General features: G+C 48.2%; 1 protein-coding gene across 1 annotated transcript; it reads left to right on the top strand.

Annotated features, from left to right (window-relative positions):
* The first annotated feature begins 1,002 nt into the window (after nucleotides 1-1,002).
* Nucleotides 1,003-15,469, top strand: DCTN2 (dynactin subunit 2). The gene is made up of 14 exons (XM_059936294.1): nucleotides 1,003-1,195; nucleotides 2,094-2,162; nucleotides 10,400-10,496; nucleotides 10,651-10,712; nucleotides 11,044-11,142; nucleotides 11,810-11,970; nucleotides 12,158-12,308; nucleotides 12,664-12,729; nucleotides 12,945-12,983; nucleotides 13,158-13,235; nucleotides 13,325-13,396; nucleotides 13,633-13,735; nucleotides 13,852-13,943; nucleotides 15,021-15,469. The coding sequence occupies exons 1-14, from the start codon at nucleotides 1,160-1,162 to the stop codon at nucleotides 15,105-15,107; spliced, it is 1,212 nt and encodes a 403-aa protein (XP_059792277.1). The 5' UTR covers nucleotides 1,003-1,159; the 3' UTR covers nucleotides 15,108-15,469.
* Nucleotides 15,470-15,608: the final 139 nt, after the last annotated feature.

Genomic DNA, 15,608 nt, shown 5'->3' with positions numbered 1-15,608 from the left:
ATAGAGGGTCACTGGTCAGAGAAAAAAGTTCATGTGTATGCATCCCTCCCCCCAAAAACCACCACACAATGTGGAATGTGGTAAGTTTTTTAATAAAGCTGGATTTGTTGTTTCAAAGGACTGTCTTTTATTCTGAGAGTACTGTATGTCCTTCCATACTTTTCTACTAAGTAATGATGGTAATAGTAGAGAAGGTTTTCTTTTCTTTTTTTTTTAATGTACTTACTTGGCAAAATAAAAAGGTAGCAATACTATGCCTATCTTCAAAAAGGTTTTTTGTTGTTTTAATTGTATTGAACTGTGAAATTCAAAACTCTGAAAACCATTAGTGAAGGGATTAAGAGCACAGAAGGTATTCAGACAGACATGGTGCTACCAAGTGCCTATTCTATTTGAGGTAGAATTGCCAGATTTGAAAAACAAAAACAGGAAGCCCAGTTAAATTTGAATTTCAGATGAAACACTAATAATTTGTGTGTTAGTATGTCCCATACCGTATGGTACTTATACTGAAAAGACTATTAGTTGTTTATCCGAAATTCACATTTAACTAGGTGCTCTGTATTTTACCTGACAGCCCTAACCTGAGAAGTTTACTTAACTTTCTCATTCCTAACATGACTAAATCTTTACTAAATTTTACTTGTTGTTATTGTTGTTTCGAAGCCCTGGCTGTGCCATAGCATGCCTAGTTGTGTTATTTTCACCTAGTTATTTAATTTCTGGGAGTCCAAATTTATTCATCTGAAAAACAGGAATTATAAAAGCTCTTTCACAGACTCGACGTAAAAACGAAAGAAAATAAGTCGTACGAAGTAACTCCCAAGGCGCGTTATTGTCCCTCACCCGCCCAAGCCGGATCGTCCAAGACTACATATCCCACAATCCTAGGCGGATCTTCCCCGCCATTACGTCATTCCCAGGTCTCGTTCTCGCCAATCTCTGTCACTCCAGGGGTGTGGTAGCGGGTTGTTCTCGCGACTTTTGCTTCACCCTTCCCCTGTACTACTCCTGTCGCGAGACTTCCTACTCCTCCGCCTCCTCCGCCGCTCCCTTTGCGGCCGCCTTATCCTGGACCCGGACCCAGCCTCTCCCCTACCCGAACACCGGCCCCGGCTCCACCGAGGCCCCGGTCCCCCAACCCCGCCTCGCCGCCGCCATGGCGGACCCTAAATACGCCGACCTTCCCGGCATTGTGAGTACACGGCCGGCCCTGGCTCCCCAAGACCGCGCCCCCGACCTCCTAAGGACCCCCAACAGACAGCAACCCGTGACCCTTCCCGCCTGAAACCCCTCCTCCGCTCCGAGGGCTCCCGCCGCTAGCTCCCCGACCGGCCGCTGCACCCTCCGGACTCCTTCGACCCGACTGGGCCGGGCCGTGGGACGGCCTTCAAGGCCCCTTTCCGGCAGTCGCCGGTTTCTCGGCTCAGAAATCATCTCCAGGCACTTACCACTGTGCTCGAATGCTTCTACCATCCGTGTCAACACCACCCGTGTCTCCCCAAATCTTCCCATGAGCCCCCCACCCCCTCCCGAGACACACATACCAGACCATTTGGTGATGGCCTTCACCCTGGCAAGAGTGAAGAGGTTACCGTGACAGAACCCCTCTTGTGCCAGATGGAGAGCTGTGTCCTCTGGGGAACCTCCTTCCCAAACCCCCGCACAGGCCGGCATGTACCCTCCCTTTGTGCTGCCCTGCCTGCATTTTCGGGGTGGGGGTTGGGATAGGACCCTGGGTACTAAGGTCCTGAGTCACTCTCAGCCCTTGTGCCAGGGTAGTGTGTACAGGGCCTAATGATAGCTCCTCTCCTCCTTCTGACATGAGTGCCGAGGACCCGCCCCCCTTCAGATTCAGGGTAACATCTTTGTCATCACTTAACATTCACCATCAACCATCAGGTGTCCCCACTGTTATCCCCACTCCTCTGAGACATGGGAACTGACAGGCAGTTCACGGGGCAGGTGAAAGAAGGGGCAGAATCCTGGCGTCACAGCCTGCTTTCTCTGTTAACTTGTTCAAATGGAGTGGGGTCAGGGGTGTTGGTGGATGCTGGGTAGTGAGGTTGGGTGGTCGCTGCTTCTACCTGCAGGCCAGGAACGAGCCAGATGTTTATGAAACCAGCGACCTGCCTGAGGATGATCAAGCGGAGTTTGATGCGGTAAGACTGTGTGCTGCCTCAGGACTCCTCTGGACTCTGACCTCTCTCCCCCAGGCAGGCCCTTTCCCTTTTCTGGCGAGCCACAGCAATAAGCGGGTATGCCAACCCAGCCTGGGTGGTATGTAGGTCGCAGGGCTTGCAAATGAGCAATGCCAGGAAGGAGAGTCAGGTCAGTGGAATTACAGCTAAGAGGACTGGTACTTGGGCCTTTTAAATAAAATTGAAATATCTTAAAACAGGTTGGGGGCTAGTGACTTAGTTAGGGCCCTGGGTGCTAGTCCATGGTAATGAATCATGAATCCTGAGCACTTACAAACTGCTTGAGGTTAAGACCTAGGCCTTCTACTTCATAAAATATATTGCTCAGTACATGTTTGTTAGTATGCTAACAAGAGCTAGACTTTGAAGTATAGAGGAATACTCTTTTATGTGAATATACAGTATCCATTGGCCAAGGAGCAGGAAAATGAATTCGAGATTTTGGAAAGATAAGGAACCTGGTTAGAGCAAAACAAATTTGAGGAAACACATAAATCTTTCATAGCAGCAGAGGAGAGGCCCTGGTAGCACTTTCAGATTCAAGAAGAACTCAAGAGGAAGGAATTAGCTATGGACACATTTTAACCATAAGGGAAACCACTTAGCATTATTTATTGAATGTGTTCATTCTCTGTTGATTTTTGTGCAATGCAGAGGAAGAAATGTCCCTGCCCTCAAAAACCACCTAGACTAATGGGGGAGTTAGGATACATGTAGGAAACATGAAAGAAAAAATTGAGTGAATGAAATCAACATAGTAAAAATTCTATATGTAAGTGCCAAGGGGAGCAAAGATCTGTTAGCATGTCTTATAGGATGTGTTTTAGGTTCTGTAATTTCCAAGGAGAGCTGGGCTAGGGTCACATTGATGGTGTGAGATCTCAATAAAGTTGTGACCAAGAGTCAGTGGGAACAGGCTAAGTATGTGTGTCTGTAAGTCCTGTGGCTATGTCTGTGGGGCTGGTTAGTTCTGGAGAATGCTGGTGGCTGGCTTATAATGTATGGCTTGGCGTACTCACTTATTCCTTATTTGATTTCCCCCATGTGGAAGTGGTTCCTACTTTGTGGGGAACACCTTCCCTGCCCCCTCTCAGAGTGGTGTGTTCCTTGTTGCTTCTGTACTTGCTGGCATGTCAGTTTGTCCCCCAAACTTGAGTATCTGGAGATAATGCGGATGTTGTCATTGCTCAGGACCTAGGTGTGGACCTGTCACTCTAAGAGGTATCTTATTAGGGAGCAGTCTCTGACCTCAAGGGGCAGGAGTATGTATACCGAGGACTCCATTCTACTACCATAGTTCAGAGACTGTTCAACTCTGGCCTAGGCCTCTGCCTATAAAATATCAAGCCTTCATGGTGAGATAATGAGTGTAACTTTGTCCCTTTGTCGCTGGCTGTGATACAAACTGGTAATATCATAGCAGTCCCCTTTCCAAACGAAAAAAATACATTGTAATTTTCCTTTTGAAGTTATGGGCTATCTCTTAATAAAAACATGACCCTCATCCCAGGCATGGAAGAGCTGAATGTGCAGCCCTGATTGGCTGTTTCTCCCTGCTGAGCCTGAGCAGCCTATTTTAGTAGCATCTAGTGGGGTGGCTGATGGGGAGAGCACACCGTAAGTGTTCATTTCCTGCAGCATGTAGCCCAGGATGCCAGTATAGAAGTATATAGGAACTGGATGGTAAATACAAGAGGAGCTAAGTTGCCTCCATCACCTAAGGCTCAGCTATATGACTCTCCATCACTAGGGAGGAGTAAATGGGGTGGGGAGACCTTCAGCTACTTCAGGAGCCCTGGCGGGAGTGGGAGAGGCCTGAGATGTTTCCTGATGTCAGCTAATGTCTCTGGCCCCTGCATGTCCCTGTGGGCCTTAGGAGGGCAGCTTTCAGGAAGTCAGCTGAGTAATGGTTCTGCCACTGCTCTCAATACTGACGTATATGTGCAACTTGAGGAGCAGTGGGTTGTACTTAGACAATCCAGAAACCTCATTTCTGTGAGGCCTGGATTCTCACTAGCGGCCTGTCCCCTTCTTACTTACCTTCCCAAGATCTAGTACAGGTGACAGTGCATATCACCACTATTGTGGCTGAACCATGAGATTTCAATCACCTTCTTCACTCCTGGCAAGAGCATGTTCTGCCTTAGTTTCCAGATTATTTTCAACTTTAATTTTGTTAGTTTTTGAATTAGGTAATATATGCATGTAGAACAGAAAGTGTCTCTTCCCACTGCTGCCTGCCACTGCTTAGTTCCATTCCCTGGAGACAACCAGTATGACCGGCTTCGTATGGAACCTTGCAGGGCGGTCTCCAGATTTTTATTTAAAGAAATAGTCAAGGGGTATTGACCCTCACTGTCTTTTCACTTCCTTTCTCATTGCTCCACTGTGGGAGAAATTGGGCTGCTGAAGGAAATAATGTCCTATAATAGTCCCTAAAGATTGTAATTGCTAGTTTAACTTAAACATAAAAGTTTGCGATTCCCATAGTGGGGAGGATGGGGGAGGAAAGTAGTAGAAGGTTTTATTTTTGGTAAACATGATCCTGATTTTCCTGCTATCCCTTCAAAACAATTTTAGCAGGAACTAAAGTATTCTAAAGTGAATGGGCCAGAAAACCACACAGTCTAGCTCTTTCCTCCTCTATCTAGGAGGATCCCCTCTGCATTTCAGACACTCCTGGGTTGATTGGGGTGATGGGCTTTTTGGAAACTTTTCTTAAAATGTCTTGTCAGGAAAGCTAATTCCCAATTGGAATTTCTTGCCCCCTGGGCCCACAGCCTACCTTTGGGTCTTTGAGGCATTCTGTTCATGGCTTTTGAAATGCCGGAACAAGGGGAGTAAATTTAGAAAGCTCACTAGAAGTAGGATTTAGTTCCTCCCTTTATGCTGTAACTGTCCCTGATGTATGTGAAAGGGAAAAAGTGACCTAGCCTTAGTTTGGTGGGTCTGTGGCAGAGGCTTCAGTTCTCCAAAGGGTAGATAATGCTGAAAACTCCACCAGCCTGAGATGTGAAATAGTAGGTTCTTTTCCTTACAGTTTGGGATATCACAGAGTATGCTTGATTGTGTTCATTGACTATTGGCGCACTTGAACTTATCTGAGTTTTTCCTAATGCTTCCCCCATCCTCCCTCCTCACCACCTTGCCTGGACACTAGTTTGCACAAGTAAGACCATTCGATGCTTCTTCTCTGCATGTTTTTTTCATTTGCCATCTCGCATGCAATGCTCTGTCACTGTGCTATTGTTGCAGCTAATCGTTTTAAATTCTAATGCATCTCTAGCTGGGTCACTAAGGGGCCTGCTGGCCTCATGGTTAAAGATCCTTAATCAAGGTTTAGAAGCACAACTATGATTCATGGATCATTGTCTCTTCCCCTTGTGAGGTGTGCAGAATACAACTGTCCAGTGGAGGATGGGATAGAAACATGGAGACTAAGAATGTTTCTGGACATGAGGCATTTAAGAGCTGGAGTTGGAAGGGGGTTGCCTTTCTCCTCCGCAGACTGAAATGGAGTTAAGAGAAAGGGAGTGACTTTTAACCATTCTGGGCAAGGGTGGAGAACAAGGGGGACAGCAACAGTCCTCACTTCCTGGCTGTATGTGGATTGTACCTGGTAAAAACCTCATTTTAATATTCCCCTATGCTAAGCCTTTAGAGAAAGGTAAATGGGATAGGAAGGGGGTGTTATATGCATTTTTAGGGTACTAGCTTGGGTTCTTTATGCTTTCGTGAGTCTTTCTGTTTCTGTACCCCTCCTTTAGAAATGGTTGGATGGTCAGCACTATGTTGGTCCATCCTGGACAGTTTTATTCTACAGCACTATCCATCTTCCTTGTCATCATGGTTCCAAAGTGCCCCTGGCTGCGGTGTTGGCACAGAGCCTGACAGGCTCAGAGAGCAGCAGTGACCTCTTCCCGTATCTGATCTGGAACCTCAGGTCTTGCCCTCTGAGGCATAGCCACTTAGCCAAACAACCCTGGGGCATCTGGGAGGTTATTAGTGAGAGGGACTGGGAGTCCTGTACCAGGTAAACTGGTACCTGGGATCAGGGCACTTAGAATTTTCTAATCAAGTTGGCTGGTGTAATAGGTTCCCATGGTGACTATTACTACTCCAGGTTACAGAAATTATCCCTAAAATCTCATTTCCCAACCCACGCATAGGTCAGACCTGGAGGTGGTATATACTATTTACAAACAAATATACCACTTTTTCTTTTTTTGATTTTCTTTGCTCCCCCATTCTGCTTGTGCCTCATGATTTGAACTTGAACTTGAACTTATGGCCCATTGTCCTCTCTTTTTCCTTGAGTTTTTCTCAAGCTGGTTTTAGCTTGGTGAGGCAAGTAAGAGAAAGGTATAGTGTGTGTGCCTCCCCTTGTGTGTTTGCATGTGTGCACCTGTGAGTGCTTACACCCACTCTGCAGAGACATCCCAGCCTAGACCACAGGACCTGGATCCACCTCTACCCTGAGCTGAAAGAGGAGTCTCGGCTGGGCTGGACTCTGGCATGAGACAGGGGAATGGCGAGGTTGAAGTTCAGATGTATCTAGCTGAAATCTCTGGGGCAGGATGCAGTTGTTTTTGTCCCATCATGTGTTTTCATATACATATAACCATCCTCGACTTCCCACACTTCTGTCTACCCATCAGTAGAGTTCCTGGAAAGGCAGTGTATACAGCTGGATTTCCTCTCCTGGCAGTTCTTTACCGGTCTTGCCTGGAAGTGGAGCCTTGTCTACGTGGCCTGGACTAAAATACAGCCTCTTTGAGATACTCTCACCTTTCCCCCTTGTGTACCCTCCAACCCCTGTGAACCTTGTGAACAGAGGGTTGAAGAAATATGTTCTGCACATGTCTGGTAGCTGTGAATCTTGGTGTCTTTTGGACTTTTTGTGCTAGCACATCATGGCAGAATTGCTCTGGATCCCTTAGAGCTGTAGGGTGAGTTCCCAGCCACTCAAGATGGATGTAAACACACCAGACTACACGAGGGACCGGGATTTGCCCTGCCTCTCCTCTGGCAACAGAAAATGAGGATGGGGCTTCAATTAGGTACTTCGTATTTCCTTAAACTCACCATCTGTACCTGACATATTTTGTTCTGCTTAACATAAAGTCATATCAAACCACCCACATGAGCACCCTCATTATGACTGATTCTGCCATCCAGATGCCTAATTCTTCAAAACTAGAGAAACTGAGAGAGAAGAAGACTTGAGCCATGACTCCCCCTTGAGAATCATGGACCTTCAATCAGCTACAGGTTCTCAGAATATCTTTACAGCCTCTGCTTCACATTCTGCCATTTCTACAGCTTCCCCTCCATCTCAGCCTTCTCTCCCCCCACTTTCCTCTTCCATGCCACCAGCTTGCAACATCTAACTACTTGTTCTCAGATGATCCTGAATTAACTGCTGTTAATGGCAAAGCTTCATGACATCCTCACCACCAGAGAGGAAAGGTCCCAAGCTCTTCTTTCTCTTGGGGTATGTGGTGACCCCAGCTGAAATTTCTTGGCCCCAAAATTTTGCTAGGCTCCCCTGGGCCCTGTGGTGCAGTATGTTTGAAGACTATCATGTAGTGCATGTGACAATTTGCTAATAACAATTTTGTCTTTTTTTTCCCTCCCTCACCCCCATTTCCCCACTCCCTTTCCGTTTAACTCTTTTGATTTTCTCACCTCTGGGGAAACCACAAGGAGCTGGTAAGAAGCCTGACCTTTCATGTGCTTTTTAACGGGGTGTGCTATGATGGGCAGTTGTTTCTCTGTCCTTTTATCTCTGCTAGATCTTTTGTCCCTCCATTCAGCCCCAGCCCCAGCTGACCTTTTCCCATCTCACGAATCACTGTAATGACACTACCTCCAGCCCATGCGCCCAGATCTCCGAGTCACTGGCGGAGTAGGTGCCACCGGAGGGCTAAAGTATGCTGTCGACCTGAGTCTCCGGGGCCACACCCTCGGAGAGGCTCCAAGAGGATGCCAGCGTCGGGCAGCCCTTCTGACTCAGGACGTGCTCCTGCAGCAGGAATAGTGAGATGAAAGCACTGACCATCCCTGCTACCCTCCCAGAACCTCTGAGACTCATGCTCTGTTTGTTGACCCTTTCTTATTCCACACCTTCCCTATTTAGGAAAGTAAATAAGAAAGTAGGTTCTCATCTGCATAGTGCCTGGCTTATAATAAGGGCTTAACAAAATGGTAGCTGAGATTAATTTCTTTCCTTGGTCTGTAGGCTATGCCTCCCAAAGAGGTGTTTTTTTCTACCTCATTGGCCTTGATCAGGGCACTCACAGGAGCAGAGGCATATTCTTGAGGGGGAACTTGAGAGAGGGTGATGTTCTTTCCTGAACATGAGTCCTTCTCAGACAAACACTTTTTAGAGGCCAGAGACCACACAATTATTTGGCCAGTGTGTGCTCTGGCCATAACATTTCAGAGAAAATGAAGGAGAGAATAATTTGGGACTCAGTTGTTTCTTCCCCTAGGCACTTGCATATGGGACATTGAACCCTTTTATTTTCCCTTAATCTTTAGCTCTTGCCCCTCTGCCTAGCACTTCCCTGAAGAAGAGGTAAAGGTCGAAGTTGATATTTTCTCCTTACCCCCCTCCTCCCTTATTTATAAAGCTGCCACTCACACTGGTTCCTTCTGTAACAGCAGAGCAGAGATGAAGGACGGAGCTTGTGTCTGCTGCTCTTTCTCCATGTCTCTCCATCATAACCGCTCCCCCACCAATCAACCCCTACTACACACACGCAGACAGAGACTCTCAGTCGTGGATACATATTAGAATGACCTGGGTAGCTTTTAAACTGGCCTACTACCCTGGCCCTACCCCAGAACAATTAAATCAGAATCTACAGAGGTGAACCCAGGCCTCTCCCCCGCCCCGCCCCGCCCCCCCCCCCCCCCCCCCCTGCTTTTCTAAGTGATTCTGTTGTGCAGCCAGGGTTGAGAATCATTGCTCTGGCTAAAGGAAGGAAGACTCTCTTTGCCTTCCTCCTGTGGAAGGTGGAGATGTCCACCCCAACAGAAGAGGATTCCTGGCCTCCTTCCGCTTCCTTCAGTAACGTAATGAGACCTGTCGGACTGCTGACAACTGAAGGAGAGACATGCAGTCTGGAGGGCGTGGTCTTGGTGTAGTTATTAGAATCTACAGCTAATAGATATCTAGTAAGGAGGGAACCTTTCTGCCTCAATTTCTAGGGTGAAATCTCTTTCACTTTCTTTACCATGTCCCCTCTTTATGGAAGAGCTTCAGTGCTTGAGAAACAGCAGAGGGGTCAGGGAGAAGAGGCAGGTACTGCAGCTTCTCCGAAAAGATCCTGGGCTATCTCCATTTCAGGACTTACACGTGGCCTTTGCCCATGGGTACTCTTGGCAAACAGATACAGCTTATGCTTGTTGCTTCTAAGATGTCCCCTAAAAAATAATACAGCAAGGAACTTCCCTGGCACTCCAGTGGTTAAGACTCCACGCTTCCAATGCAGGGGACGTGGGTTCGATCCCTGGTTGGGGAACTAAGATCCCATGTGCCGCGCGGCGCAGCCAAAAAATTAAAAAGCATTTGCCTCTTCTCTGTATCCCCTGAATTCCCTGACTTCACGGCAGCCTGGAAACAAGGCTTCTGGTCAGGCCTTCTGCCAACCTTCCCTTTGTATCTAAGAGCTGGTATCTTCCCTTCAGCAGCTGTGAAAGTCCTGATATTCACTCTCAGAGTTAGTAGCTTGATTGTCTCCTCTTTCCCTCCAGCAAGGATGGGAAGTTAGCTTGAAAATAGACTTCCTCAGCAGCAAGGAAATTTACTTTTAGGAGGGGGAGGTTAAAAGAAGTCAAGTTGATTTCTTGCCCTGAATGCATGGTGTGTGCCAGATAACTGGGAGGGCCCAGTTGGATTGGGGAAGGGGAGGGGATAGGGAGGCTTATGTACAGAATGGGCGGGGAGGTTATGCTGCCTCTGTTCCCAGTTGAATCAGGGTGTTAATATTTATACAACTGAGACTCCAAATTTACCAGGAAGCTTTCATTTCCTAGGTTGAACCTGGGTCTGTAGCTTGGAATGGAGCCGCCCTTCTTTCCCCTTGGGAAAGTATGGCCCAGTCTCCCAATGGTTTGGGGATTTTGTGGGGTCGGGGAAGTTTGAGGGTGGGAATGAGTCTGCCCCTGGTCTGAACTACCTGTTCCTGCAGGAGGAGCTGACGAGTACAAGTGTGGAGCACATCATTGTCAATCCCAATGCTGCCTATGACAAGTTCAAAGACAAGAGAGTGGGAACAAAGGGACTTGGTGAGACCCGGTTGGAAATTGGATGGGGAAGCCTGACCTCAGGCCTTATTGACTTTTGCTTTGGGCTGTCTTATGGAAGCCCTCACAGTCATCTGAGACCATGACTGCCGTGGGTCTTGATCAGGCCCTCAATTCCATCTTCTTTTCTTGGCAGATTTCTCAGATCGAATTGGAAAAACCAAAAGAACGGGATATGAATCTGGAGAATATGAGATGGTTTGTTGTGTGTGTGTTGATGGGAATGGTGCAGCAGTCCTATCCAGTGGGCATTTAAGAGAGAGATCAAGGGACATAGTTGGGATTCCAAGTTTCTCTCTGGTTGGGGGCTTGAGGAACCCAGCAGGATGCAGTTGAGGATGCTTTGTCCCCCTGCTGTTTGCTCTGGAGAGTCTCCAGGCCTCCAGCTATCTCCAGTTCTCCTGTAGTAGGATGATGTGGATTCTGAGTTGGGTATGATACACTTACAAACTAGGCCTGGGGTTTGGACAAATTCTTGAGGTTCCCTCTACTGGGAGGTGTAACATCACCATCTGTGCTTGCTCTCTAGCTTGGAGAGGGTCTGGGAGTGAAGGAGGCACCCCAGCAAAAGTACCAGAGACTGCTGCATGAGGTCCAAGAGCTGACGACTGAAGTTGAGAAAATCAAGGTAACTATAAACTCTCTTCTCCCCTCTCTGCTATGACTTACATAGCAGAGGAAGACCTCCCAGCAGGAGGAGAAAGCTTCCCTAAGCTCCTGGATAAGGGGGCTGAGGTTTTCAGAGTTTAGAAATGCACATGAATTTATATTCAGTGCTATAGGTGGGTAAGGACCATCCCAGTGACTTTCAGCCGCAGCTATTTTTTTTTTTTATAAATTTATTTTTATTTATTTATTTTTGGCCGCGTTGGGTCTTTGTTGCTGCACACAGCCTTCCTCTAGTTGCAGCAAGCGGGGGCTACTCTTCGTTGCAGTGCGCAGGCTTCTCATTGCGGTGGCTTCTCTTTGTTTCGGAGCACGGGCTCTAGGCACCCGGGCTTCAGTAGTTGTGGCACACGGGCTCAGTAGTTGTGGCACACGGGCTCAGTAGTTGTGGCTCGCGGTCTCTAGAGCACAGGCTCAGTAGTTGTGACGCATGGGCTTAGTTGCTCCGCGACATGTGGGATCTTCCTGGACCAGGGCTCGAACCTGGATCCCCTGCATTGGCAGGTGGATTCTTAACCACTGCACCACCAGGGAAGTCCTCAGCCACAGCTATTTTTAAGGGTCTTGATCTATTTTTTTTCCTTGACTCACTCTTGCCACCCCTCACTGTCTGTTTGTTTTCATACCAGACAACAGTGAAGGAGTCAGCCACTGAGGAGAAGCTGACCCCCGTGGTGCTGGCTAAACAGCTGGCAGCCCTGAAGCAGCAGCTGGTTGCTTCCCATCTGGAGAAGCTGCTGGGACCAGATGCCGCAATCAACCTTACTGACCCTGATGGAGCTCTGGCTAAGTAGGTGCCAGACTTCGTTGGGAAATCATTGGTGACTGGGGTGTAGAGGGACTCAGCCAGGTACTGACAGGGATACGAAGGGGAGAGGTGGCCTAGCTGTTCCTTAATGCTGTGAGGCAGAAATGAGAGTGACTGGGCTGACCCACATCCTTCAAGTCATGATACTATTTCTGGTTTCCTGACCCAGGCGCCTACTGCTGCAGCTGGAAGCAACAAAGAACAGCAAAGGGACTGGTTCAGGGGGAAAGACCACCAGTGGGACACCCCCAGATAGCAGCCTTGTCACTTATGAACTACATTCTCGGCCTGAGCAGGACAAGTTCTCTCAAGCTGCCAAAGTATGTATGTATGTATGTGTGTATGTATGTATGTATGTAATGTTGGTTGAGGGGCCAGGGGAGATGTGGCTCTAGAGACTTTCCCGCCTGCCTCCAAGGGATCACATCTGGGGAGAGGGTGCTGGGAATGCTTGATTCCTCTTGATGTCTCATTCTCCGTGTTTGCCTCACCATCTGCTTTCAGTGAAGACTTTAAGATTGTGACTAGGGATGTGTTCCAGGGAAAGAAGTCCCTTGGCAGAGCGGTGGGGAGAGGGTAGGGGAGTGGTAAGCAGACAAGCAAAGAGCAGGATCTTACCTCCCACTGCAGCAGCAGGGAGGTGCATGGCAAATCTCCCCTCCTTCCTCCCCCTAGGTGGCAGAACTCGAGAAGCGCCTGGCAGAGCTGGAAGCAGCTGTACGCTGTGATCAGGATGCTCAGGTCAGGTGCTCTCCTATACTTAGTCCAACCCACATATCCTGCACCCTGAGCCCTGAGGTCCACAGCATTCCACAGAATCCTGGGAGGAGTCAGGAAAGGGCTCCAGTTACAGGATCAGCCAGGGGTTGCCCGCTAGAACCAGAAAGGATGGGAGAAGGTGGTAACCACATGGAGAGATAAGAACCACTGACTTCTTTCCTCCTTTTCCCCATCAGAATCCCCTTTCTGCAGGTCTGCAGGGAGCCTGCCTTATGGTGAGTGTAAAAGGAACTGGAGTGTTTGGATTACAGAGGGGATATCGGGATTGGGTTTGCTTGGAACATTGGTTTTGGATCTGTAGCTATTTATTACCTCCAGTGGAATATGGGATGGCCTTTTCTAGTCTGATTCTCCCCCTTCATGAAGCTTGTCCTAATCCCCGCCCCCAGGAGACTGTAGAGCTGTTGCAAGCAAAGGTGAGCGCCCTGGACCTTGCAGTTCTGGACCAAGTGGAGGCTCGTCTACAGGTATTAAGTGGGCGGCAAATTGGATTACAGGTAGCTTGGGACTCTGGAAGCCCTAGATGCCCTATCAACCTTAAAATCTGTGCTTTCAGAGTGTCCTGGGAAAAGTGAATGAGATTGCCAAGCATAAAGCTTCTGTAGAGGATGCAGATGCACAAAGCAAGGTCAGGAAGTTACCTTTCCTCCATCTTCATACCCTTTCCTGCTCCCTTATGTACTCTTCTGGTGGTTAAGAGCAAAGCATGAGAGCACTGAATCCTCAGGTCCCTGTCTTCATAAGCTCTTAATAGCTGAGAAAAGGCAGTGCTTCCCTCTTGCCCCACCAAGTTGACCTTTCCCACCCTAGTGAAGTGGTCAGTGTGTACTTCGCTGAAGGTTGGCCACTGTCTTGTCCCTCCAGGTGCACCAGCTGTATGAAACCATACAGCGCTGGAGCCCCCTCGCCTCCACCCTTCCTGAGCTGGTGCAGAGACTTGTCACCATCAGGCAGCTGCATGAACAAGGTGGGAGGCCAGCTGCCAGGGGTGCTAAGAGGAATTAGAAAGTGGGCAGCTTTTGTTCCCTTCCCTCTGGTCTTGGATTCTAACGCCACACATACCGTTCTGACCTTCTTTCATAGCCGTGCAGTTTGGTCAGCTTCTGACACACTTGGATACCACACAGCAGATGATCGCTTGTTCCCTCAAGGACAGCGCCACCCTCTTGACCCAGGTGTGTGCCCCTTTATTGGTCGGCTCCTTCCCTTCCCCAGCACACACAGGCTAGGTTCTCCAGCTTCATCTCCATAGGGTTCTGCCTTAGCCCATTTGGTGGCATGGTGGTATGGCAGGGGCTTGGTTTGAGTCTCCGTACTGTTTCTGAATGGTTGTGGGACATTTGACAACTTATTTAATCTATGAACCTCCATCTTACCATCTGGAAAATTATACCTGTCTCAGAGTTGTATGGATTAGGTGAAATAATGAGTGAATTGTTAAGAGTTGAGTAAACCTCAGTTTTTCCTGTAAAACCTACCCCTTCACTCTGTAGTCACAGCTTAGTTTTACCCTCCCTGGGTCCTCAACCAGACGCTCCTGAGCACAGCATGTCGGATGGAACATGGGCTTTGAAGTCAGGAGCTGGGCTCCCACCTGCTTCTGCCACTTCCTTCCTGATGCTGGGCAGTGAGCCTCGCCTCTTCCTTCATTCTCTTAGCAGTGCCCAGCACATGGCGAGTCCTCGGCTTCTGTTGGGGGCACTGTTCTCAGAGCTGGGAGAAGCACTAAAGTTGTCTTGTATCACAGGACCATCAGGATAAATTAAAGTGCTTGGTATATGTTCTTCCTCCAGAGCAGTTTTCTAAAACTGGACCTGTGAAACCCTCATGTCAACAAAGTCTAACTTGTTTCTCATTACATAAAACAGATAAAAGAGCTGTTCTGGTTAAAGTCAGGACGGGAATTCTTAAGAAGCCTGCGTGCTTGGCAGACCCTGTGCTAGGTCCACGGTATTCCAGGGTAGCCTGGAAACTGGTGCAATAACCTTCCCGCTCTGGGGCCCATCAACTTGTTTCCATTTCTTTTTTCTTTTTTTTAATTTGGCCACGCCGCACGGCTTGTGGGATCTTAGTTCCCCAACCAGGGATCAAACCGGGGCCCCGGCAGTGAAAGTGCTGAGTCCTAATCACTGGACCACCAGGGAATTCCCCTCCATTTCTTTTTTGTCTTCTGTAAGAGAATTTCTTCAGGTCCTCATTCAGGTAAGCACCCGAACCTGACAAAGAGTAAAACAGCTCGTGTCACTTTCTAGGTGCAGACAACGATGCGTGAAAACCTATCCACAGTTGAGCGGAACTTTGCCAACATTGATGAACGGATGAAGAAACTGGGAAAGTGAGCACCTTTGGGAGATGGAGAACAGGGGTATTCCCTACCCCTTTGAACTCCGTTAACACCTTACACAGGGTTTCCCCTTAATCATAACTCTCACATCCCATCTGACACTGGGGGCAAGGGGTTCTTCTTGCATGTGGGGCTTACACCCCTCCTCTGAAGAGTAGTGGAACCTGGGGGATATTAGATGGTGGTCTCCCCTCAGGCCACGGGGATGAGGATGTGGGTCCAGCCACATGCCAGCTCCTGTCCAATACTGCTTTGCCTGGTGTGGGGAAGGATTGGATCCTGTCCTCCAGCACAGCTTCTGTGACTGATTGTAATACTGTACAACTGTTTCTGACCATTAAATGCTGTTGTACTCTGTGTGGCCTCTGCTGTTTCCTGGGGAAGAGGCAGCACTAGGGAGATAGACATTCACATTGTAATAGACAGCCTAAGCCACTCTCTACTATAAGAGAAGGATTTAAATTGTAACCTGTTCTTACAAAAGAACTAAGGAAAA

Source organism: Balaenoptera ricei, chromosome 10 (genome assembly GCF_028023285.1).
Source record: "Balaenoptera ricei isolate mBalRic1 chromosome 10, mBalRic1.hap2, whole genome shotgun sequence".
NCBI lineage: Eukaryota > Metazoa > Chordata > Mammalia > Artiodactyla > Balaenopteridae > Balaenoptera > Balaenoptera ricei.
The sequence above is the reverse complement of the archived record's forward strand: the minus strand, read 5'-3'. Positions and strand labels throughout refer to the sequence as shown.